The sequence below is a fragment of the Merops nubicus genome, unplaced genomic scaffold, assembly GCF_000691845.1.
Source record: "Merops nubicus isolate BGI_N331 unplaced genomic scaffold, ASM69184v1 scaffold36181, whole genome shotgun sequence".
In the NCBI taxonomy this organism is placed as follows: domain Eukaryota; kingdom Metazoa; phylum Chordata; class Aves; order Coraciiformes; family Meropidae; genus Merops; species Merops nubicus.
Genome location: NW_008590903.1, coordinates 3,154 through 31,116, shown reverse-complemented (window position 1 = coordinate 31,116; position 27,963 = coordinate 3,154). Strand labels below are relative to the sequence as shown.

Below are 27,963 nucleotides of genomic sequence, written 5' to 3'. Positions count from 1 at the left end.
TCACTTCCGCCTGTGCGGAGAAGCCTCCCTCCGCCTGTCCTCGCTCCTCCCGGGCTCCCTGCACTGCTCAGAGCAGCGGCTGTACTTCTCTCGGGGCTTCTCCGAGCCGTTCCTGTGCCGCTCCTCTTGCTCCACCTCCCTTGGACTCGAGTGATTATGGGCTCTCTCTCCTGACTTTGATCTCTCTCTTCTTCTGCTGCCATGTCCACTGTCTTTGCTCCAGCGCCTGTAATTCTCATCGTCAGACAAAGAAACTCTTCTCTCTGCTTTCTTCGGTTTTGAGTTACTGTGTTTGTTGTCCAGGTCCTTACTTCTTTCATGGTTCCTGTCCTTCCCTCCATGGTAACTGTCTCTGCCATTGGACTCGTCTCGGCGATGGTATTTTGATACATCATCTCTCCTGTGTGATTCTCTCAGTTTTCGGTGATTTCTTTCTGATTTGCTTTCAGTATCACTTCTTTCCTCTCGATGTTTCCTTCCTGCTTTCTTTTCAAGGGATTTCCTTTTCCTTTCTCTTTCTTTCCTGGAAACTTTATCAGATGCTCTATTTTTCTTTTGCATTCTCTTTCTTTTGGCTTTAGAAACATCTGAAATGATAACAAATGACATGAGTAATGAATTAAAAATTAAATAAGTAATTTTAATTCATTACTCTTGACCCATTAACTCTTTAGAACTTCAAATGTAGTTTATCTTTTGCCAGGAAATTGTTTTGGATATGTATCTGGACAAAGGTTTCAAAATAATGAGCTTTGATTTTATTGCTCCCCCAACCTCCAATTAAGCAGCTCATTAAATGGGGGAAAATTCACTCATTCTTTAGTTGAGCAGGTACTGATTATTTTTAAATGCCAGCTTGCATTACAGGCTTTTCATTTTACATAAAGAGAATTCTCTACACAAGTGTGAACTGCCTATCAAGACCAAGACTACTCTCCATTTTTCCTCTACAGATCAGTATTTCTCAGGAACACCACTGTTATTAATAGAATTTCATGGTAACAAAAAGCAAGCTCACACTGCATCTCCCCAAAACCTTAAGAGGGTACAAGTAAGAAATTAGGGAACAGACTTCTGCATTTCATCTCACTTACTATTCCTACACGGTATTGAGAATATGATGCAGCTCAAACCAAAAAGATGTCTTCCTCAACTTACCAAAAAAGCCTCAAATCTGCACTTGAACGCAGAACATTACTAAGCAATTGTGTCAGTGTTAGAACAACTCACCGTGACTCTGACATAAGATGTGCAAACCTGCTGCTCTAAGAATTTTTAGTTATGTAAGATATGTTCTGCCATTTTATCGGGTCTGGCTGAGCTGATTTCCCCATGGCAGCCTCCTGGGGCGGTGCCTTTGTGCCGAGAGTCAGGAGGGTGTTGCTAACACCCGTGTTGTGACGACCACCAAGCAGGGCTCGCACAGCACCAAATTTCCTTCTGACATTCCCCCCGCAGTTGGGTGGGGGGCCAGGAGCCTGGGGGGAACATAACCAGGACAGCTGACCCAAACTGACCAGAGGGATATTTCACACCCTGTGACGTCAGCTCAACCATAAAGCCAGTACAAAGGAGGGGGAGGGGGTGGCTACTCAAGTCCTCTGGAGCAACCGCTAAGCGTTTTGGAGCCCTGTTTCCCAGGAAAGGCCACAGTTGTAAAAAAAAAAAAAAAAAGCACTCAATTCTTTTTTTTTTTAAAGAATATTTTTCCTGACTATCCAGTCTTTACACTAACTTACTTTCCCAATTACGTTCTGGAAAAGCTTATCAGTCAATGAAGACTAAAATCATCACATGGGCAACAATCTCCAGTACCACCCCATGAGGAAACAGGGTGCCATGTAGAGGATACTGAAATAGCTTGAGATAATGGTACTGCAGCAACATACACCACATCCCTCTGGCTCATTTTCAGGAGAAATGGTGACAGCTTTGTCAACAATTTAAGATTAAAATTAACTTGTGTATTTCTAAATACACAATGGTGATCTCAGTGGAAGAGTCTTTATTCTTCCTGTTTGCTCTGTATAAGGAACTTCTAGATATCACTCCACAGTATTTATCAGTAAGAACCATTTAGAATAACCATTAATTTACCTTCTTGTATGAACTATAGTATTATATCAGCTGTTTCTCAGCATCTTTTGAGAAGACCACAGACATAAACTGATTCAACAGTACATCAAATATCTGAATTCCACAGCAGCTGGCTTGCCTCTTACTCTGAACTAAGGCTAACCTGGCATTCTGATAAAATGTGACAATGGATCAGTAATACATTAAGTTTTTTAAACTGTGTTTTCCTTATTATTTTACTTCCACTGGACTGCAGAGAGATACCTGACAAAGCAGATACAAAGGAAAAGGCTGCTTCAATAACAGATAAACTTTGTCCTCTGCTGGACCTGTCCTGGTTGGAATGACCTCTCCAGACTAGACTGAGTTAAGATGCTGGTGAAGTTCCACACATTAACTGTCTAATTTATTGTATGCCTTATTAAATGTCTAATTTAGCTGTATGCTTGATTTCTAATCAGTTCTCCTGTTTTCTTATATACCGCACTGTTAAAACACTAAAGTAATATATCACATTTCTCTGCAAAATACCTTTCAACTCTACCCAGTTATTTTAAAGATTTAAAAAGCTGCAAACATAGAAAGACTTGGAATTATAACCAGTAATGGACCTCAACCAAGTTTACCATTAAAGAATGCACTTCTGTCCAGTCAGTGTTCTGAATATCACATTTAAGTACAGAAGAACCAGAAAAAAAAAAAACAAACAAACAAACCCAAACCCCACCCAGTGAAACCTGGGTGCAGACATATCAAAACACAAGCTTTAATGAATGTGTTCCTGAATGGAGAGAAGACAAGAAGGGAAGGTCCTAAACTTACAAAACTAAAGTGTTCATACCAGCAGCCTGCAGACTCAGTTGGTTTGTCACTAAGGACTCAGTTGGTTTGTCACTAAGGACTCACCCCTCTGGTTCCTATCAGGCAGCTCAGCAGAGCTGCAGCTGTCTGTGCAGGAGCCATCTGGCTCTTTGCTGAGCCGACAGTGCCTCCCCTGACCCTGTTTAGCTGAGCCCTCCTCTGCTGCTCTGTCGTCACTAACGCGATTAATGCCACCACACGTGGATCAGAATGGCTACAGTACGAATGCAACAAAGAGCAAAAATGCACTTCCTAGGCATGAGCTTTTCTTCCATTAATCAACATTTTCATTTCAAAGACACGTAATAAATCAAATTAACTTCAAGTCAGCAAGCTTCTGTGCTATAGAAAGTCATGCTGTGTTATCATCTGCTCATGTTATACACGATGGGTGAGACCACACACACCAACTTGTATGAGCATGTACTTTACAGATTAAACAATGGCTGTAACACTTCATGTCAAATAGAATGCTCTACATCAGCAGGAAGGTATAAGTTGCTAAACACTAACTATAATGCATCGATCTATGAAATACTAAGCTGTCAGCAAAAGCTAGCACTTCTGTGGAGTTTTCTCTGCAGACTTCACTGTACCAACACACAAATTCTTTCTGATGAAGGGGAATTTGAAATTGAGACTCAGAAGGAGAATTTAAAACACATTGCTAGAACGGTGTCATTGCTGACCCACGAAGAAGGACGCATTTCCAGGGAAGAACACATGTAGTATCAAGGTCACTCAATCAAGCCAAACAAAACAGAGCTGTAGACAGTCTCTACAGTTCACCAGTAAACATCCCACAGAACAGAGCTATCAATAGGGAATAACTCTAATCCCTCCATCCTCCACTGAACTGAAGTGATAGCACTGTGCAACAGGTCTCAACTGTGTAAAAAAAGTAATCTACAAAACAATGTTCCTCAGATACAAAAGTCTCTAAAAATGGAACTCAGATTTCTCTAAATCATGAAATAAATTTCCATGAGCAATATTAATATTTTAAAATTTGTAAGTTTAAAAAAAAATATTAGTTTTCAAAGCAGAGAAGGTAACACTGCATATAGCTAGTTTTTCCTCAAAACAACTATACTTAGAAATAGCAAAAAATAGGTGTACAGAAGTAAACAGAAGAATGTAATTACATCTAGTGTGTAAGTACCTGAGTCACTGCTGTTGTCACTGCTAGATGAGGAGTCACTGCTGCTGGATGACTCTGAGCTGCTGCTGCTGCTGCTGCTGCTGCTATCAGAATCTGAGGAAGAGTCTGTCTCTGAAGACGAAGATGAATCCGATGACTCAACATCTTGTTTCTGTGTCATTATCATCTTAGGTGCATTTTTAAGATGTTCCCGTAATTCATCCCTAATTAACAAACAAAAGTGGTTTTCAACTCTCTTTTACTCTGGACAGGGGGTAGGTGGCAAAGGGAGGGATAAGGAAAGTTATAATCAAATCAGAAAAGTGCTACTCACGTTAGTCCTCCAAGGCCAATAGAAGTGAAGAAATTGATGGCAAAGCGAGTGTTTCTTGGGTTATCCCGAGGCAATAATCCCTCAAAGAAAGGTTGCAATGTTCTGATGGGAAAAAAAAACATTAAACACCGTGTCAGTTTATCACTAATTCTCACTGATACTAATAAACTGATAAATGAACTCTGTGGATCTCCATAGGAAAGCAAACGAATCTGTGCATTTTTCAATACTTTCATTGTTTATATCTGTGATGCATCTCATCAAAATGCTGATTAAAAACTTGCTCTTTCATGAAAACAAGTTTTCACACACTGAAGACTTACATACATGCTGCCAGATAATCACAGCAGAAAGCTTCACTTTGTGAAGGCTTGAAGAGACTTGTGAAATCACAGTAGCCTGTGATAACACAGGATAATACCTGTTGAGTGAGAAGTTCAAAGATCTAGGTACCTAAGCTGACATCCCGTGAAACTGTATTCAGGGCTTTATTTGAAGTTTACATGAGCTGAAGCATCTCCTGAATTCTTCATCATACAATGAAGAAATCCCAATTTACAGAACATAGCTCAAGCAATTGAAAGTAACATTGCCAGCATGCAATGCATTAAGTCACATGCAGGCTTAAAATAATGTTATTTATGCTACACTTAATAAGCAAGTAATCCTAGAAAAAACATTAATATGTGCTTTTTTTTGTTAGAAAAAGAAGCCATAGTAACATTTATTATACAGCTGTAAGGCTGACAATACACAAAAATAGACTTGCAATTGGAAAATTCTTATACAAGCTGAGTATCACTGGGAAAAAAAAAAAAGGATACATCTTGCACATAGTCACGCACATACTGGACCCCAAACTGATGGCAACACACTCAGCTTAATGGGACTCTTTGCATGAACACGCTGCATGAACTTGTTCTTAAAGTACTGAAGCTACATCTGGACTTCAAAACAGAGTTCTTACCTGTATTTATACAGATAAACTAACTAAATTTACAGCTTTGAAAATAAAATTTCAACTTACTCATCTTTTAATCTTGCATTTAGATTAGGAAGTCCCATATATTCACTGAGTTCCTGAAAGAATATTTTGACAAAAATTCTGCTGGAGGATGTGGTTGTTTCTTCACTCAGTATTATACATTCAAGGACCTGAAAATATTTAGAAAAATACTTAGAAAAAAACCACGTAAGTTTAAATGGACATTCCCTTAGTTGTCTGAAAAAATTTTTGTCCTCCTGAAATAACTAATAATGAGTTTGGTTTTTTTTTCCCCTAGTCAAGACTTTCTTCCTCAAAATTCTTTTATGCCACCTGGGAGCAGTTTCTGATAACACCTATGCTAGTAACTCTTTAAAGATTTATTTTATCCAGGAAAGCTCCACAAGAGAAAAATCAAGTGTGAGAACTTCTGGGAAGTGAAAGATTTGAAACTTAAGTTCTAAGGAGGTGACACATTTGGGCTGATTTATGCATGCTTGAATAATGACAATTAGACTAGGCTGTGAAATGCGAATAAAACAGTATGAAAAGAAAAGCTACCTTGGTATTTATTTCTTCATTTGTAATGCTACGTTATTCTATCTCAGAATAAAAGATAGCTTTCATTTGGCACTTAAATCACAAAATGTCAGTATTATAAGTTTTCTTTTAATTCTGTAAAACTTTTAATACAGTAAAGAATTTTAAGAGGTTTCTTTAGGCTTGTTTTTTAGAGACAGTTCTGCTATTTACATTCCTGATTTAAAAGTTCAGAAGTCTAAAAGAAGTACATTTTAATCAACCAGTTCTATCTGAGCTCTATAAAACAACAGCTTAAATCAACTACTTAAGAATGAGGGAGGGAGGATGATGATGCACAGGGCACAGAAAGAAGCAACACAAAATTGTTTCGCAGTCTGAGAGGATAAAATAATGCAGTTTGCTACAAATACAAGTAGTTACAAAGTGGAGAATAAATTCTAAAACCCAATATTTTATATATTATTTCTGAATACTGGATAGTCAATATTGACACAGAAGTCTAGGACAACAGACTTTTTTACTTACACTCCAGGGAATTGAATCCGTGTAGAGTAGATGAGCAAACATCTTGGCAACATTCCTCAGTTTGTTCGTTTCCAAACGATGAATGGTGTCATACTGTTCTTTGAAAATAGCTTCAAAGGACTCCATGTATTCTTTTTTTAACATGCAGAAACGCTGCGACAACATTGCACCAAAGTAAACAACCAGACTAACCCACATACAAAACATGCAAGTAACCTACATGTAATTGACATAATAGCAAAAATATTTACTGCAAGATTTTCCTTTTAACCAGCCCTGGGAGGAGAAAATACCTTCAAATGGTTACATTTTATTGCCTTAAGGAGTTTGTCAGAATAAGAAACTCATCTGCATTGCAAAGTAGTAAATATCAATTCTGAACTACAGTAAATTATCCAGCAATTTCTTTTACTTCTCTATATCCAGCATTTTCACCTGATGTAACCCTATCAAATGTTATTTTTTTCTAATTACATAATTGAACAATTGTTTAAAATTAGAGCGGCAGCAGGGAACGGATGCCAGACATTTTGGACATAAAGATTCCAAATACCATGGAAATTATTATTAACATTCTACTGAACACCTGGACTGATATGGTTAATGCTTTGGACGTGACTGTCAGAAGAAACGTTTTCTTAAATGCTGCACTAAAAACTACAACTGAAAAAAACATTCCCTTTCAGCATAAACTTGCTCCTTCAAGAAGACAAGTATTTTATTTTATGATATGTCAATATCACAGATAGGGAAAACTTAACTAAGAAATAACTGCAAGTAAGTTACCAATAAGTTACACAAACACAAAGAGCTAACTATGTTACTTGAAGAACAAACCACCCACAGGGATGGGAAATATTCAGTCTTGTGCTCTAAATAAAACCTGTTAAGCAGCTTTGAATGAAGGGGTAAAAGACAAGAGTCTCCAAAATTAACTTTCAGCACTGTAAAAAGGATATTTTCTGGTAACTTATAATACTTTTACCTCTTTAGTACCATTCCTTTGCCACTGATTTATTGTTCTACCATAATGAGAATAGAGGGAGGCAAAAAAAGCAACAATATAAAAAGAGAATTAGTTCTCTCATTCTGTATTCCCTATGCTTATTATAATCAAAACGTTAATTCAATCTACTAATACAATCCTATTCAGAATTACAAAAAGACTGTTTTATTTAATCCATTAAAGCTTAGGTTTGACATACAAAAAAAAAAGTATACTAATGAAAAAATCTACCATAAAGTATAAAATCCAAAACCAGAACTCACCCCTGCCAGTAAACCAAAGAATTTCTCATATGTTCTTTGCTGAGCACAGCAGTCCAGTATCATATTGCAGAGTTCTTTCTGGTTTAAGAAAATGTAAAAAATCCTGTAGGTAAATCCACTGTAGCAGCAAAAACACATCATTACCAAGTTCAAAAATATTGAAGAAAGTCTTACATGGATGTGAGCTTTGAGTCTACAGCATTTACATAAAACTTCATTGGCAACAGCAGTAGTTTTATGCGTTTCTCACATTTTAAAAATTATCTTGGACATGAACATAAACCCTTGCCATTGAAATCTCCTCTTCTGAGTCAATCAAAATCTGAGTCAACACCCTATACATCTAACCAAAAACCATCAAAACTAAGGCACAAACTGACTTCACCACAGTGAAAAAAGGAGGTATACGATAGAAAGGGAAGGTTTTGGGGGCTTTTCGTGTGTTCAGTTTTGTTGGTAGTGCATTGGTTTTTGGAGGTTGTTTTACTGTTTGGGAAGGTTTATTTATTTATTTAAATAGCAGCAATCCCCGCATTTATAGAAAATGAACGCTCTTTGCAACTTGCTAGTGCCAGAACATCTTATTGACAAACCATCTGGAAACTCAAATACAATCGTCATGCTTAGCAGCATACTTCCAAAAGCAAAAATATCTGTAGACTTCATACACTAATTATCTGTAGTAATTCAGCTATAGTTTTCACAAACTCTGCTTACCATAAACAAACAGAAGGCAGTGGGTTCACTGCAACTGTCTCACCGGGAAGGCCCAAGGGGGACATTCAGAAAGACTGAACTCAACCCTGGAAGGCTGGGATGCCCAGATGACTTCTTTCACCAAGAGTGTGCCAGCAACTTTTCTAAAGCAGCTGTTTTAGGCTCATGTTAGAAATCACCCTTTAGAAGAGCATCTCTCCTTGTTGACTAGGAAGGAGCAGAAGAAGTCTAGCTGGTTTAGCCTTCCCTAACTTTTGTGCATCTCCCATTCCTGACAGCCTATCTTCCATTTTTCCCCATTTCCCCAGTGGACACAGATGTTAGCACCAGCTCCAGCAGTCCCACAGAAGACATCCTCCTTCCATTGATACCAACCATTTAGTCCCAGGCCTTTGGAACACAGGTTGTCTGGCTCCCTTTCTCCTTGTTCCCAAATACCATCACCCCAGGATCATTATTAAATCACTCTCTTGCAGCTAAATCCTCCTATGCCTTGGCCCCCACCCCCAAGAACCAGAAGGAAAAACACATGGGTGGGTTCTGCTTTGTACCTTGCCTCTAGGACCAGAGCTCTTCACAAGCTCAGAGCAGTGGTCTAGGCAAGTAAGAATACACAGGTTTGTTTTTAAAACTTATTCCTCTGACCTACCATGGAAGTTACAGATTGTAATACAGCTACGAACAGGTTTAGGTCACATTTCAAAGCATTAAGACAAGTCAAGTAAACATTTTTAAAACATAAGTTTTAAAACATAAGTTAAGAGCCATGAAATACATGGTGCTTAAACAGGACTACAGTTTTTCTGCATTAACTTTTTATTTTCTCATAAGACCAACTCCATAGCATAAAGCAATTTATGATATTCCCATATAGGTTTTTGGCTGTCAGTCATGTATCTTTAAAGAGAAATTAAACTAATCATGGAATAATAACAGTCCTATAAAAAATACTGGATAATTTCAACCATTTTCTTCTTTCCGTATCCTACACCAGTTTACTGTAACGTATACCAGATTTCATACTCTCCCACCTGTGCCATCCCTCAAACATGTATTCCAAAAAGAAACATTTTGCCTATCATAAAAATGCAAATAAAAAGCTAACCATGATGAGCAAGAAAAAAAAAAATACCTCCCCCAAATAGCAAGGCAGTAACGTATCAAACTTACTGATGTGTTTAAAGGCATTCTTTTAAATGCTGTCACACTGTATTAGTGTGATGCATTAAAACGCATATTAACTTTTTATAGTATCCTGTTATACAGTAATGCTGCAGTTAATCAGTTGTTAAACAATAAAAAGGCTAACATGCTGATGCCACTGCTAATAACATCTAGAAAGACTTGAAAAACACATTGCCTTTTTTCCTCATCTTAAATGCAATTACAACATTGGTATCCCCTGTGGTTTACAATAATTAAATATTTTAACATTTTAATTAAATATTACAATGATTTCTATGAGGGTATCTTGAATAACCACAGGCATGAAAACAGATTTGCCCACAAAGACATTCTTGCTAGCGTTAGCTAAACAACTCAAGGTTAGGTCTGGAGTAACTGCTTTCCAGATTAAAAATTTAAAAGCTTTAAAATGATTTAACTATTTTTTGAGAGATATGACAAGTTCACCTGGCAATTCCAGCTCCATTTATAGCTTTAAAGGTTAGTTAAGTCATTTCTGTAGTCCAAAGGGTAACAGTTCTGGTGATGGTTATGGTAGGAAGAGCCCGTGATTAGTCCATCGTTTGCTTTAAAGAATGCAATGAATTTTTTTCCCAATTTCACAGGCAATTTCTATACTGCCTTGTTCAACAGTTTTCATACAATCTCAACATGTATGTATTCAGTTTAGTTAAAAAAGTATGTATAACTAGCCAATTATGAAGTAAAATGCTTTGCAAACATCCCATACAGACAATGAACAACCTTTTGTAGAGATATTTAATTCATTATTTTATTGTGGGGGGAAAAAAGGCACTTCCCAAAAATCACTCCAACAGAAGATAAAGATCCCTCTAAATACACTGCATTTCTTACATTTTCCCTAAACATTTCCCACTAGCTCTTACCCAAACAGGATTTAGTCGGATGTGGCTCAACCTAACATGGCAAGTATCACCACACATTTCAAGATGCTGAAGGGTAAACTAGGCAAAGACAGAAAAATCAGACTCACTGTCTTCTCCAGCTTTACCATTTCAAAAAACAAGGACACCCCACCCACACTACATTCTCTGAGCTTCACACAAAGACTACATTCCCTGCAGACATAAGAGCTGAAGCAACTCGGCTTTCTCACGTCCTGTTCATGGATTCCTTTTTACAGTTAGCACACCTTTTTCCCCCCATTTTTCTCTTATTTTTTACTATTTCTTCTAAGATTTGCATTCAGCTAAGACTGCAATTTTGGAGCTGCCCTGCAGGCTGTCTCCAAGGGGAGGTCTTCCTCACCCCTCCCTAGCTCAAAGCAACTTCATTTCTATCCCCCCTCCCTTTGCCAGCCACAGCTCTGCTCCATGCATCCCATGCACAAGCTGAGGCAATGAGAAGACATCCCCACACAATTTCATCTCCTTAAGTTAAACATGCAGGGACATCTTTGGAAGATCAAAGTCCAGTCAGACTTCTGGCTAATGCCTGCCGTCAGTAAAACCAACACAGCATTACTCTGTATGTCTTTTACACCTTCATTTTGTATACATCGACTTGTACCACAACGTACACAGAAGAGGCAATGAAGTTCCCTGTTATGTAATGAAATTGGCTATTTTTACCTTATTAGAACATGAATGTCATGAAGATACACGATTTCAGAAAACTTTGTTAAAGTATTTCTAATAAGGATAAAATCATTATCACGTGCCACACTTAGAAAGTGCATGCAGCCTATTTTCCAAAAACACAAATAAGCTTTAAGCACTCAGGAGAGTTGAAAAATTAGTCTTAGTTTTTCTTTTTTTTTTTATGAAAGTATTTTCTGGTAGAAAAGATCAGTAAGAGCTGAATAAATTAAGCTCATTAGAAGTTATGAGGAGCATATGCTTAAAATAACCTTATCTAGTAGATATCCTGTATTGAATTATCCTTCTGGGACTTCATTCCATATAGTTATGGTTTGGAAGACCTCTTTTAATCCAATACTCATTATTTCAAGCAATATTTTGAATAATCCATCTATATATTTAGATGCTTTCTCCTGTCAAAGCTCAGCCCCTTTGTGTGATCCACAGGCCTGTTAAGAGTAATTCCTATTCCATTCTTCAAGTCATTAAAGAAAGCTCAGGTCAGCCAAGGCAATTACGTCATTCACACCGACCAAACTCTCTAGAAACAGTTTGCAATTCTAAATATATGTCATCTACATTATTCACTGGAGAGAATGAAAGAGGTATACTGGTGCCACTATGGGGGTCTTTCCAAAGTTTAACTCAATATCCAGATTCTGTACCTGTATGTGCATTTTCTGACATTCTGCATCTTCAGGGACTGCACCGATGCCAACATCACTGCATATTAGGCAAATTAAAGCTACTGAAGAAGCCAGATCTTGTCTACCAAAATTTTATATCCTAGCTATAGCGTTCAGAAGCAGGGTTTTTTTTCTGATGTTGTACTCTTTTGAGGCTCCTACATATGGGAAAATCAGGTCAAAAATATTATGTAATTTGTAAAAAACTTTGACCAGTGTAAAATGGCCAGACGGTAACACAATATAAACAAGCATACAAATCAACACTTTGACTTGAAAAATGTCAAAGTCAAATTTCTAGTGGGAGTGTGGACCACATTAAACTGAAGGCTACTGGTAAAACTAATAATTCCTTTCTTTCTTTCTTCAACACCTTCGGAAGACTCCTGAGGAACAGACTTCAGAATGCTTTTTGTCTTGTGATCTACACAGCTCTGACATCAAATATATCATTTCTATTTTAAACATATCATACACAAGCCATATAAGCTAACCTATGCATCTTATGTACTGAATAAACACCCTGTAAACTGATGGACTGTCAGAAGCATTCCCAGCATCATAAGATCATAAAGAGACAGTCAAACAGTTTAAGAAACTATGCTCTGTAGGTAGGGATCAGTTACTGCCTCCCTTGGATTAAAAAACAGCTATAAGTACACAAAGTCCTTTTTAACACAACGGAAATCAGGCTGAGGGCCAGATTCTTTTAGAAGTTTTAGAATACATAACATCCAGCTATCAGTCTTCAAAGGATTAAGATTTTTTTAAAAAATATTATATTAAATATGGTATGTAATATATATCTATTATATACATATAATATTTTAGATAATATGTAATAAATTATTATTTTACTGGTTTTTGTCATACTAAATCTCAAAACTAAGATAACTAATGCATGAGCCAGCCTGATGTTCACACGATCAGTTTGAGAGTAATAACATTCTCATTTTGATAGAACTTGTAGATGTAAGGCAATGTATTTGAAAAGAAGTACAGTTAAATTTAAATGGAAAACCTGAACTAAATGCTATGACCGTCCATGCTAAAACAGCCCATGGTTCAGAAAATTAGGTGTATACATGTCATTAGACTTTTACTTCCAGACATTAACAACAGCAAAAGTAGGGAAACAAAGGAAGTTTACGCATTAACAAAACTCTCATTAAACAGACTTTTAACCTCAATGTCAAAAATACTGTTATATACTTTTAAAATAGTGATAAATTCTGAAAATTTAGATTGATTCAGCACCTCAGGCCCACAGAAAGTCCTTCTTCAAAAGACAGGAAGTCTGCTTGAGGATGATCACCTTTTACAGGCAGTAGCAAGTCGGTGAACTAATTTTTCAGTTGCCAAACCTACCAGTTGCAACGCCCTACAATATCAAAGGAAATGGATGACTAAGAAATCATGAACTTCATCAGAACATAACTATCAGCTGTAGACCATCCCACTCCATACTAGCTTCCTGGACTACATTCTTACTGAATGTCAAGTCAAAATAAGTACTTCTGTTATTTTCAAGGACTTGATGCATAAATAGCACAAGAGAAAACTGACACTCCCACCCCTACAACGAGGACTTTAAGTGTGACACCATCCTGTAAAAATGAAAATGTGTCAAATGCATGCATAATTCTTTCAAGAAGGCTGTGCCAACAATAATTATTCTCTTTTCAAATAAAAAAACCTATCCTGTGACCCATTGCTTTTGTCTGGGATAATTGCATTACAGCACAGATATTCTTACAGAAGAGGCTCTAACTTAATTCAGCAAAGTCCCAAGCATTGCTGTATACAAGTTTAGTTCTCATCATACCCCACCCCCCAAAAAAAAAAGGAATAAGTCTAAAAGCCAATCTGTTTAGGCACATTTTCCAAGAGCAAGAACAATGCAAGGTTGATTGATTTTTTGGTTGGTCATCCCCATCCTTTTCTTGAGGGAGGCTAGAGAGCAAAGTCAAGACATTTCCCTTTCCATTCCTAGCATGAATGATGCTAAGAACCTTCTAAAATTAAGTATTCTGTAGGCAGTAGCATCTTGAAAAAAAAAAAACCAAACAACTGTATTCTTCCTATTTTCCTAAGGAAGGATCAATTCTCTAGCAAAATAGTTGTCACTCCTGTCTAGGTTTGTATTAATGCATGGATCCTCAACTCCCTTTCTTTCAACTAAAAACATCAGAAAACTAAATGTCCTCCAAAAAACAGAGGCAACAAAAAATCTGTTAAGGGAAAGTATAAAAAGCCTATTTCTGACAATATAGTCAGGCGTGCGTGCGTGCTTGCTTTCCTCATAGTTCAGAAGCCACAAAAAACTGGTAAAACTATACTGCTCTAACTACAGTTTTAATTTCTTTGATATTGCCTAGGATTAATGCAGCTTTAACACATATAATAACAACACTTTTTCAAAAAAGTGTGCTCTGCCAAGACTGAACATATGTCCCAAGAAGCAGCTGTAGGACTGTACTACAGCTTCTCACAGGCTACAGACTATGGTAACTTCTGATCTGCAGGCTTCAGCTGCATTTAAATAACATCTAAAAAAGCAAGCAACCTTCCTCCTATTAAGTTTACTGCAAAATGAAGAATTTCACTATTTGTATTTCTATTTCCCTTAAAAAAAAAACAAAACAAAACACAAACCAACACGTAAGGATTAAATTCTCAGTGAGTACTTGACACACTAAAATACTACCACCTAATGCAAAAGAGCAGAAGATACCAAATAGGTAGGTCAAATCAACAAGAAAAAACAGGCCATAAACCACTTCATTAAAGCTTAAGAATCTACATGGAAGATGCACATGAAGGAGAGCCCCAGTGCAGAGGAGATATATAGTATCATCTTCATATCTGAGTTAAAGAAACAACATTCACTGATCTGAAATAAAAGAAGTAGAGGCACGCTAGTTTAGCAAGAGTTCACCTGGAATCTGCTCGGCAAGTGAGGACAAATATCAGCACAAGAGATTCTAAATTTTACTTATTTACTAGGTTCTCATAACTGGACAAGAATTCAGAAAAGAGGTCAGAAATAAAGGGGGAGAAAAAATCAAAAGCAGGAAGACAGTGATACCATTTAATTAGCTGAAGTCACAAGAAACAGAGTAACAGGAAAAAATTAATTTAGTAACAGGTTTAGGCAAAAAATCTCATAAGAAAACTCAAAAGATTTTTTTTTTAAGAAACACAGTGGTAGAAGAAGGGAGAGTGAGTCTACAAACTATCATGCACAGCAGGATCCTTAAAGACAGCTTGAAAAAAGATCAGGATGAAAGTTCATGACCAAGTTTCAAAATGGTTTCCATACATTTGTGTTAAATAGGCAACGTAAAACCATGGAGAACTAACGCTTTTAGGCTACTGACTTAAATTAGTAACTAATTGAAGGTAGCTATGACATGCCAAAAAAGGATACACAGAGGATACCTGAAAGGTTACAAAACCAGACAAAGATAAAAAAGAAAGAACACTGCTTACACCTACCAATGATTAATAGAATACGGAAGCAAGTAAGAGTTCATTTTTAATGCCTAAAGGAGGGCCCTTTGACACAGAAAACAATATGCTGGGGTCATCTTAAAAACAAAAAAGGAGTAAGAAGGGTGAGAAGATCAAGTGTAATCAGGAGGACTGTTTAAAGACAAGGTCCAGGTACAAGAAAGAGATGTAATATTTCCAGAATCCTGGAGCAAAAACTCACAAATGAGAAATAGTGAAGGGAAAAAAGAAAAAGCAGAACGATGGAAACAAAAACTGAGTGTGTACAGAAAACTGTGGAAAGAAATAGTCTTTGCTAGAGAAAGAAAAACAGGACCCTGCAGCAGGCAATATTTTCACACAAAAAAGGAGTGTGGGAGGAAAAAAAAAAAAAAAGGATGAGATGGAAATGAGGATTTTGAGGTAGACGAGTATACAGTTGAGTACTAAAAATTAATTGCATGCAAATAAGATGGGAAATGGAAGAGGGATGTTTCTGTTTAATAGCACCATTCATGTCTGAAAAAGCAGCATTTCAGTTCATCTCAAGTCAGAACACAACAATTTTAGGTTAGTAAATAAAGACTACTGACATTCTCCTCAAAACCCAGTACTAATCTGCACTGCCAAAAAGCAGTATTATGTTGTTCTGTTCCATAGATTATCCATTTGAACCTTAATCTTCTTTCTGTGAGTCAGAGCTGTGCGACAGATCCATTACTGGTATTAAGCACACAAACACTTGTGTTGCACAGCAGCGAATGTGACACAATAATCTGATAATTCAACCACTGATAAAAACTGCTAAATATATTTCTGAACTCTGACCTGCTAAATCACACACACAAAAAAATCTCTACATAAAGAATATCAGAACAGTTAATCTGCAAGAATGTTAAGACTATATTAGTCTCAAAACTGTCAGTCTCAAAACTGTCATTCAGGACTGTCTCAAAACCTGTGGAAAACACTATTAATGACAGAACTAAAGAAAGATGGCTTTAAGTAAAGTCTTCCAGAAGGAAAAACAGAAGTTACTGTAAAAATCAGGCTTCATTTGAACAAAAATTCTGCAATTAAGAATTCAGTTTAATCTGATTTTTAAGGGATAGAAATTGCACTATACAACACTTTAGTCAAGAACTCTAGGACCTGCTCCTTGTGATAAACTCCAATCATGGCAGGAGTTGGCACAGAGATCGAGCTCTTGCCTGGAAGGTATTCCCTGTAAAGAACCACCAACCATGACACTATCACCTCTCCTACACTCAATCTAAACAGCAGTTTTCTTATAAACAGACTTTAAAGATCCACCCAAGAGTTCAGCAAATATGTCAGGAACCCCTCAAGACAGGTTAAAGCTTTAAATCTTAAGGTGCAAAGAAACTACAGATAAAGACACAATGCCATGCAATATAGGTTGATGAAACTTTCATTAAAACAGTATTTTCTGGCTAAAAAAATAATCCTGTGGTTTGTTTTGATAAAGAATGAAGAGGTAATCAATTCAATCAGAAGATATTAACTTGAACAAATAAAAGATTATTTTCCTTGTTTAAGGAAAAGAAATGTTCAAAGAATGCTATAAATGTTAATTAAATTTTAATTAAAAATTTATAATTTAATGAAAAGACGTGATGTTTAGTGAATTTTACACGTTTCCTAAAGCACAAAGTGATAGGAAAGAATCTGTTGAAATAAGATGTTAAAGGAACAAAGTAATATTTTTCTAAGAGACTTGACTAGACAGATTATAGGATATCATATCTTGTCTCCTCCAACCATTTGTTCACTAAAGAGACATGAACACCAGCAGAAACATTTCAGAGACCGCAGTGATGCTTGTCACAGTTACTGTACGCTAAACTAGTTAGCATTGTATTTAATTGATTCCAAACAGTTCCTTATATATTCAATTTACTCACAGGTTCCCAAGACTCAAAACTAGACCTGGGAGCTGCTCTGAAAACTTTCCTACAAAATTAGGACTAACAATTTTTGTGTTATACATTACAATGCAATGCATTCCTGTATTTATTTTGCAACTGATAGAGAAGAATATAAAGTGTCCCAAAACTGAGACAGAAATAAAGCCCTTCACAAGATTTTTAATATAAAAAAGGTTCATATTCAGTAAATTACCACACCATAAATATATGAAAAGTTAACAGCTTAAATTCAGCTCTATTTCTAGTTATTTTAATTTGCAGCAAGCAAAGAATTCCAAGAAAGCAGAAGAACAAAATGTGGCAGCAAATATTAAATTGAATCTCAAAAAATAATCTAATAAATTGGTGAAAGAAAATCTACTTTTTTTTTTAATGCATCTAAGACTCTGATTAACGGTTTGGCATTTTTCCTTCCCTCATGTTTATTTTTTCTGAGTAGATCTTGCCCATAGAGTAGTTAATAGTTGATTGAGACTGCCATGGTATTTGGCTATGCCTCATTACTAGATTAAATAAAGTTTTCAAAGAACATCTAACTGTAGCCCAGATCCCACTCACTAGTTACTATGACATTATTAAGGCTACTTCTACACACATTGTTTCATTGGCATCAGCAGCTCTCCCGATAGCAGTGTACAGCTGACCGAAAAGCTGCTCAGGTGACCAGATGGGTATGTACATTCCACCCACATCTAGTGTAAGTCACTAGTTGAAGGACAGTTCCCTTTCCTAGGAACCACACCAACTGTATTGATCTTACACAGAGTCTCTGAAGACAAAATATTTTGTCTTCAAGACTAGAACAAAGCAATGACACTAACCACTGCTTTAATTACACTATTATTTGAAGAGGACTGTGAAAGCAAGGTAACAGTGCATTCCTTTACACTATGCCAAATTTCAAGCCCCACTGATAAAGTCTACAACTGCCTGCAAATGGGATCTTCAACTCCACATTCTTTCAGAGACAGAGCTCTGAGAATGGCTGCTATGCTGCAGTACTTTTCTCACAAGACAAATGTTTCAAGGCTCCAAGCAACAAACCTTTTCCAACCGGCTATGAGCAAACATCTGAAATGCTGGACAGAAAGGACAAATTGTGTAAGACAAATGTCTTATGAAATACGTTCCAGCCAATTTCCTCTAAAGGTTGCAAGACTTGTTTTCAGGTGCAACAGCTGTAAGGAATCACTCTCATTCATCTGCTTGCTGCGCAAAGTAGGCTCTCAGGAAAAGAGTAAGGATTCTAGATAGTGCTACAGTATTACTTCTTAATAACAAAAAAGAATAAGAACTAAGACTTACAGTCTGACTTTCAGGAAAATCCATCTTCAGCAACTTGTGAGCACATTCTTCGAAGTCTAAGCTGCAATAATAGAAAAAAGTACTTCTCGTTATCTGTGCAATATACACCATGCTAAAGACATTCCAGAATTAAGATCAATTGTTAGTGGTAAAAAATACTTCATTTCAAAACAGTTTAAATCATTAACATTTAGAAAGCGGTTTGTTTTGTTGGGGGTTTTGTTATTGTTTTTAAATGAACATGTTGTATTTCATGAGTTCATATCTGAAAACCGAAGCCATCACCTTTGCAGACAACTTGCAAAGAAGGTGACTCTAGTCACTATTACCATTACATCATCTTACAAAACCTAGCAAAACAGAAACATATGATCTCATCTTTCATGCCCTGGAAAACTGAAATGCAAGCACTGTACATAAGCCCCAAAGGCACTATATACCACACTTTCTTCTTGGCATTCCCATTCTTGCATACTAAAGCCTTCAGCTACCAGTAAGTACATCCCCCACCCAAGTATTATACAAAAAACAAATACAGCAAGAAAGTATTCAACAGTAACTTTAAGAAATGTAAGAGCCTTTCACACACCTTGTGTCTAATGATCAATACCACAAGTATATTATCTCACTCTTCCTGCAGGTCCAGACCTGCAGAATATTGTGGGCCATGCCTACTTTTATCAATGGAATTGAGTAGCAAGATACAGAGAAATCTCTTTTCACCCAGGTGACACAAGGGTTATACCTCTATGTTTTGACTACTTGTGCCATGCACTGCAAGGGCATTTCATTCTTAAGATGAATACAAAGAGTACACTGCAGGGTTGCTATCTGCATGCTTATTTTCCAAAGAATGCAGATGCCAACAGGCCTAAAGAGTAGCACATTGCAGATCTCCTCACCGTCAGAAGTTGGGTAAGCAGAAACTTCTTTCCCTGGAGAAACTCTACAGCATTTCTATTTTAAGCGTGCCATGCTGTTTTCAGAAATTCTTCAGATGCTGTATAATCTAAATATCACTGACTGGTTCACTCAGAAAATTCTGATTAAAATAACCCCCATAGAGAAGTCCCAGTGCATCACCAAAACACTTTTAAACCAACAAGATTTATCCTGTAATGAGAATTTGGGTATCCATTTGACAAAACAGACTGCTTTATATAATCAGGTCAGGCTCCATAAAGAAAACTTTTTTTTTTTTTTAAAAAATTGTACACTAAAAAAGAATTTTAAAAGAATGAGTTCCTGTTCACCCATTTCAAACTAACTACACTTATTGGTATACAAATTATATTTACCTTGACTGAATAGCCAGATAGATTGTACGACGGAAGGAGACCAGGTTAATTTCTGTTTTGTCACGGACAGTAACTTTCTGACCTGGAAAACAAAAGCATGTGTTTTTAAAGATCCAAACATTAAGGCAAATATAGGTAATCAATTAGTAAATAAAGCTCTTCTAAGCCTGCAGCATACTATACAACACTTTTTCTAGAGATATTTATTCAGGACTGTTTAGCAGGTTTATGTATTTTCAGAATTTTTTAATTCTACAGAGAAGAAAAAAATTGTCAGTATTTGCCTCATCTGTAACAGGTAAATATTCAGAGATATGGTTAAGAGGATATTTTAAAAGACCCTTCACATAACTCAGCCACTGCAGCCTCCGGGTTTCAGACTTCTTTTTTACATTATTAGCAAGATATTCTCTGCATAATTTAACTATACAGCAATTTAAATAGCTTTTCTGATTTTAACAGGAAATTTCTGTTATGTGTGAGATCTATGTTACAGCACTTTACACCTGTTTTGTCCTGGAACAAGTGTAGAAAAACCCATTCTGAATCAAAACTATTCTGGTAACACCTTCCTTCATTAAGTATTTGCTATTCTTTCCTTCTTTTAAACTTCGGTAATAGCATAAATGATGAAAAGTTATATGAATTCCCATACTTTTAATCAGCCTGAAAGCTCTGCTCTTCTGCAAAATACTCCAGCAAACTGGTAAGGAAATCCATTCCTAGTATTCTATAGGAACAGGACTTGGCTGGCTTTTAAATTACACAGTCTGCACAAACATTTCAGTTCCATTTATCCATTAATTTTTTTTTTTCCTGTGAATCAAATACAGTCTTCAAAAATCCATAAATACTGACTGCTTCCACAAAAGATAAAAAAGGGTCTGAACTGAACTAAGAAGTGAGAAACACAGGATGTTAATATAGTTGTAAGAAAATCCATTCTGATTTTGAAAGTGAATTTAAAATATCATAAGCACTAGAAAGTATCCAGAAAGGTTGTCTTTGCTGATTTTTGAGGAAATGTGTTCACATTCATTATTTTTCGTGTCTTATGTTGCAAGGCTTTTCTTGCATGAAACTGATATGGACAAGAACAATCAGGTAATACTGCTTTTAATTTCCTGCCTGTGCCAGATGACTCCTTTTACACTGTTACTTTTATACTATTTGCCAGTTAACCCTCAGATCTAAGAATAATGTAAGATGAACATCCCTTAACATTTGAACTTGCTCAGTTTTGCAAAACGTGTAACAAATTAGGGTTTCTTGTTTCATCTAAAACCAGTCAAACACTACTAAGGTGCCAGTCACACACTTACCATCTTCATCCTCCTCTTCATCATCATCTTCGTCTTCCTCACTACTTCCAGCCTCCTGATCTGCTTCAGATTCACTGTCACCTTCATCAAGAATTTCTGGAAAAGCAGTATCCCTGATTAGATGAATATAGACCACTATAGTTTAATTACAAAAGACACTTAATTCCACACCTGTGAAAGGTGTCTCATGTGCAGAATGTGCCAGAGCCAAAAAAACCCAGGTATGTCATAACCAGATGAAAACATAACTAGCGAAACAATACTAAAGAAGACAGCAGGAAAACATTGGAAAGGTCTACGGTGAACGACAAGACCGTTACATGGGTTACAAATATTACCCACTGTTAAATAAAGGTTGGTAATAGTTGGATAAGGAAACGTCCTACAAACATGTAAATATACAATTATATATAAAACATGCATAAACACACATCCCTACCTTTTTTCAGCATTTTGTACTTCTCCTCATTTTCCATAAAGTTCGGATCCATCTTAAAAACATCTTTAGAATAAAAGAGAATCTTTATTTAAAATATAGAATGAAAAAGCAATGAATATTTAACCTTATATTTATTTTCATGGGGAATGCAGAATTATCATAGAATTATCTTCCGTTTCTGACTTACTAAGAATATCCTCTGGGTTGTAGTCATCTTCTAATGGCAACATATGAGTAAACTGATCCTCCTCTTCTACTAGATCTAATCCCTCTGGAATGATGGGGTGATCCTTGAAGCCATCCTTGCGCACAGCAAACATGACCTCTATCATGTACTGAACACGCATATCGATCTTAGACTCATGCAGAATGTGCCGGAGACGGTCAAAGATTGCTTTGAAAGGAAACAACAGAAATGTAAACATAAAAAAGATTTATTAATACAAACACCAAAAAGACAAATGTTCTGGCCAATTATACTTACCATTAATACCTCTGGGAGAAACTTCTGTTAATTTGAGCCCACTTTCTTTAATAAATCCAATTGCTACTTCAATACTGTCATCAGTAGGCCTTTCAAGAAGCAAAGTGAGCATTTCTAAACATAAAACCTCATGAGCCTATGGAAAGAGTATCAGTAAAGAATTAGAATGTACAGTGTTACACTATTATTACATACGATATAGCATTCCACCCTTTGAGGATGCCACCACACACTTGTTTAGTCACTCACACACAAGGCAAGAGGAGTGGGATAACGCTAATTAAGAGGAAATAAAAATTTCAAATACAATTTTTACCACTTCTATTTACACCAACTGCATACTGAATGTGATTATGCTATTGCAATGAACAAGAAAGCAATGAAAAACATTTTGCCATTAAGAAAGAGACTAGAATGCATTTCCACGAAGCAAATGAAGCCACACCCACACTACAGCTGCCAGTTTTAAGTGCACTGTGTCTATGATCAAACCAGGTCTTCCAGGGCCAGGCATATAAGCAAATGGCATCTCTCAGATTAGCTTCCTCTCTACCAAATTGATGCATTCCCCATGCATTCCTGAAACACTGCTTCTTGCCTGTATTTAAATGGGAGCGTTCACATTTCTAAGACATGAATTGGCACAGAGCTGGATACATATCTGGTTTAGATGCAACTGAGTCTGGTTCTGCCTACACAGGCGTTTAAGTCAGATGACAGTGTTGCAAGAAAACTGCTTTAAGATCTGTAGGACAGCGCCTCAGGTGATGCTTGCTTTGCATCAAGATTTATCTGAATATTAGCTCAAACAGATTTACCAAGTCTGGGGAAGTTCTGGAGTGTAAGTGCAATGATAAGGGTGGAAAAAAAAAAAAATGCACAGGCAACTATTAAAGTCTTCTCTAAAATGGTCCTAATGACTTAAAGCAGTTATTAAAAGGAAACCTGAACTAAGATTTTCAGTAACTTTTAGAAGAGGGGGAATATCTTCACTTAGGCTACTGCTGTCTTGAAACTAAAGAAATAGCCATACAGAGTTTGGATTGAGAAGAAACATGGAATAACATACCACATTCTGATTCATCAAATGTGCAACAAATTTTGAAGATGTCAGACAGAGTTGCTGCAAAAGAAATAAAAGCAGGAAATTTTAACACATCTGAAGAAGATGGTAAGAAAAAGCTTGTAACTCAGATATTATAGATTTGTCCTTCTCAATCAAATTAAGTAATATTATTTTGGGCTATTGATAGTTGTTCACAATTAGGTTTTTACACTTCAAAAAAAAAAAAAAAAATAAAAATGTACTGATGACCGGGCCTGACCCACTTGCCCTGGCTGTGTTCCTATGAAGTATGTAATTTGAACATAGTTGATACAAGGTTAACATAGCAGAATGACAAATTTCAGCATGTTGCTTCTTCACACATTTACATACCTTATCATTTCTGCGATAGCCTTTGCGAAAATTCAGTATCAACCTTTTGAGAATCAATTCACCAATATTTGGAAATTTTGAATTGATAATTGCCACAAGAGCTGCATAGACATGTGTAAAAATTGGAGAGGCACTCTGAGCTTGCAAAATGGATCTAGAGAGTAATCCCCTGTAAAAATACATAAGTTTAAGATTACACGTCTTATTAGCAGAAAAATGTTTTTTATTCAGTATGTATCAGATAAAATAGTGCCGTATAGCCAGAATACTTTGAAGATACCAGATGGTCATACACAAATGGAGTTCTGCAAATTTTGTTGCCCAAATACGTCTGAACCTAGAAATTCTTAAACTGATACCTTATCTTTCACAAAATATTGTTCCCATGAGAACTACACTTGAAAATGATACGCCTATCTTGTATCCTGCAGTTATCCCTTTTTCAATCCCTATAGAGGGGTGAAATTTATATTATTGTGCTGTTTCTTTTCCTCAGCTGAAAAAGAAAATCCCGTTTGTGACAAAAAACACCTGCAAATATTTATGAAGAACAGAACTATGTTGCAGTATAAATTAAACCAACCAAACTTCTAGGAAATAATTTTATTTCCATAAAAGTTCCCCAACGACAAAGATCTACCTAGGAATAACAAAACTGAATGTTCAGTAACAGCAGAATGGGCAAAGTAATGCTTTTTTCAAATGAAACTGTATATTCTGAACAAAACTGTTATATTTTGGAACTGAACTGATTACAGAAGACTACTACTTAGAGCCTAAATTAATGTAAACACAGGGCTCATGAGATAATACTTTTATTACGCTGTCTCTTACATTTATAACAACACTAGTGTCTAAAATGAATCTGAGGCTTCTTTCCTCCCCTCTCAGTTTTGCTTTTTCTAAAATTTTAATACATAGAATTTGACTTCTGCTCTATTACTCCATTACAAATGGGTAAGGGGAAAAAAAGAAACTCCTCCAAATGTGAGTGTTCAAAGAACACACCAGTATCCAACTGTTGGTCTATTGAAATCTTCCAAAAACCCTCCCACACAGTGCTAAATAAAATCCACCTAAGGACCTTATTCCTTCTGACTGCACGACTGACAAATGGAACAGCACTCATTTCACATGAGTGCACAGAAACACAATATTTAATTTGAACCTATAAGTTACTTCTCACAAACTGAAACTGGTCTGGTTTAGATCCTATTTACCCTCTACCTAGAAAACTCAGAGAAGGACTTCACACCTCCTTAAAACTTCACATTCTTATGTGCACCTTTGTGCTGATCTGGAAGGCAAAATTACCCGTATAAAAGGAAATAGTGCCATTTTCCATCTACGTAATTTTGAAATTTATAAACCAGACAAATACTTCCACAGACAAGTGTGTTCTAACAACATTCAATAAGCTCATATTTAAACTGAGGTATTACTACTTGCATGAAAATTAAGTTTTGGGACATGAAATGCAGGCAAGTAAAAAGCAGTTTTACAAGAGACTGTTTGAGACTACATTGCTACTTTTAATAGAAATCAGATCCAGGAACTATTTCCTCACTGTCCAGATTTTACTTGATTCTCTTGTGTCATTTTTATGCTATTTATAGGATTCTGATCTTCCCACAGGTATGACAGAATTGACAGTAATGCATTCCTTAGCTATAACCTCCTCAAATAACAGTGACTAAGTTCTGATAGAAAAAGCATAGAAATGTAACTGAATTATTTCTGTATATTTTGTTCATATTTTTTTTTTTTTGGTGCTGGTATGATTTTGTTTAAATGGTAAGCTGATCTAAGAAACCCAAACTCCTTTAGACTAGCATATTTAACCTCTACTGACATGAAAATTAAAGGAAGGTCATCACACAATACTTGCTAGTCACCATGACTTAATACTGTGCTCAAGTACCCTAAGAATACTTTCTATACATTACAATAAACAATCCAGCCAGATAACTGTAGGAAAACTTGGTTTGCTAAACATTGGCTACAAATATTTGTCCCACACAAATAAACCCAGGAATGCAAAAGTCAATAGACAGAGACACACACAAATTCAAGTCATACAAGTAAAATGTGTAGGTAAAAACCTTTAAGAAAAGAAAGCATATACCATCTGTTGCACTTTGTTACTCCCCCAATACATACAATCCCATTTCCCCTGGCTCACTCCCCAAGTAGGGGACCATTCTGCATAGGATCATGTAACCTAATGTTGATTTTAAAATCTGACTACCATTCCTACACTACACATAGCACACATAGTGATGTATATATGAACAGTATAAATAAAGAATTATTTTAAAATACAAAGACTTACCTTCCCCGAACAATGTTTTCCTGAAGGAGCTCATAAATTATGTTTTCTATATTAGAAACGTTCACTTTATTGACAAGACCATTGATCGACTTCTTCAAGGCTTCCCAACTCATTCTCTGATATGCCAAGCTATGACAAAGGTATCACAAATTAATAATGCATGAATCTGAGGTAGAACTGAGTGAATTCATGTATCTATATATGAAAACATGAATCTAAGCTGTAATCATTAAAACAGGTAAGAAAGTATTTACTGCATAAATGTGAAGACTAGTCCACTACACACTTAACTAGGAGGTAATCACTGAACCAACATGATCTAACTCTGTAATTCTCTGCAGATATGGCATAACCCAGTATGTTCAGTTTTCTAAGATATTTTTAAAAATCCCCAGTTATGTTCTGTATTCCACTTTTCCATTTACACTTCACAGCAAAAGCAGGTACAATCATAAACTGATTCTCTTACCTCTCTTCTGATAAAAACACACCCTCCAAAGAATGATCACAAACCTCAAAAGATATTCCATTTTCACCAACATTCACTAAAATCCTTTATTGTTTTTCTTCTCAGTAAAAACTCTAATATGTCACCTCCAACTCACCTGTTTTTATCAGTGATTTGCTCTTGCATCATCCTTAGCTTGGCAGGTGGAATATATGCTCCACCCGTGCGAGTGAGGATGGGATCCACTTCTTCTTTCTTCTTCTTTGAAGTAGTCTCCTCATGAGGAAGTGAGCTCTGGCCTGTTGACCTCTCTGGACTCCTACGATCAGGTGATGAGTATCTTCTCTGCCTCCTTCGATCAGATTCTCTCTCCTCCCATTTCTCATGGTGTCTGTCTCTCCCTCTTTCCACTCTTCTAAAAAACAACAAAAAGAACCCCAAAACCCAAAAACTCTAAACACCCAAGGGTTTGTGAAAGGTTTTAATGTTTTATTCTTTAAAATGACTATTTTGTTACTGATTCAGAAAGAGATGGATACCTTCTTTCAGAAGATCTGTCATCATAGTATTCCCTTCTTGAATATTCGTGCTCATATCTGCTGTCATCAGAGTACCTTCTCTTTCTGGGAGACCGGGACCTGTCACGCTCCACATCCCTATTCACAACCCAAGACACAAAACTCTTAGTAACAGGCTTAGAAAAACAATGCTATTAATTTCTATTTGCAATACAATGTTACAATATAGAACCATTCCTCTTCTGCAATCCAGCTGTCAATATATGCATCACTCAAATAGACGATGCTCCTTTTATAATTGTTTACTGTCAGTAAAAAATAATTAAAAATCAAAGAAGCTCTCTAGAAAGTACAGACCTCCTAGAAGTTAAAATTAAATGCTAAATGGTAATAACATCAAATAAAGGTTAATTCAGCACTGTGCAGTCCTTGGAACAAATTTTGCCTGTGTAGCATGAAACAGAATAGACGCTATGAGAAAAAATGATACTCTGTGTTTAGTAAAAGAGGTTTCATTCCAATTAAAATGTGAAATTAAAATTCATCTCACACCTTGGCAGACTGCTCTTCAAACCATATTCCTCCACCTCCTGCTGGCATCAACAATCTTGCTCTTAAGTGACAACTGTATCAGCAATATACTAGTCCAAGCAAAAAGCTGGCATCTGATTTTCAAGTCTGGTGACAATTTAACTGAATGCTAAGGATTTTTGACAGATTTAGTTTTAATAACAAATCTATTTAATTATTGCTCTATTAACATGCAAGTATTTTACTAAGCCAACACTTATTTTTCACTGCTCAGCTACGGCAATAAGTAAAAAGAAAGAGAACACTATTTTTTGTAGCTTGTCCAAGTCACTGTGTGAGGCCCGGGTACAGACCCGTGGGCTCTAGGCTGCTTTACCTGTCCTCTGGAGACAGGCTCCTCTGGCGTGAGCTGTAGCCTTCCTTCTGCTCGGAACCGGAACCGTGCTTCAGGAAAAGGGAAAGAAACCAGATCAAGCCTCAGCAT

At 36.4% G+C, this 27,963-nt stretch overlaps 1 protein-coding gene across 1 annotated transcript; it reads right to left on the bottom strand.

Annotated features, from left to right (window-relative positions):
* Nucleotides 1-27,963, bottom strand: CWC22 (CWC22 spliceosome-associated protein). Its single transcript, XM_008950094.1, has 18 exons — nt 27,856-27,963; nt 26,970-27,124; nt 26,588-26,845; nt 25,983-26,111; nt 23,651-23,819; nt 23,282-23,335; nt 22,213-22,348; nt 21,916-22,122; nt 21,729-21,791; nt 21,290-21,385; nt 19,968-20,049; nt 18,670-18,730; nt 7,735-7,812; nt 6,466-6,618; nt 5,440-5,567; nt 4,413-4,514; nt 4,100-4,302; nt 1-587 (listed from the first exon to the last, which is right to left on the bottom strand). Exons 1-18 carry the CDS (start codon nt 27,961-27,963, stop codon nt 1-3), a joined length of 2,769 nt encoding a protein of 922 aa, XP_008948342.1.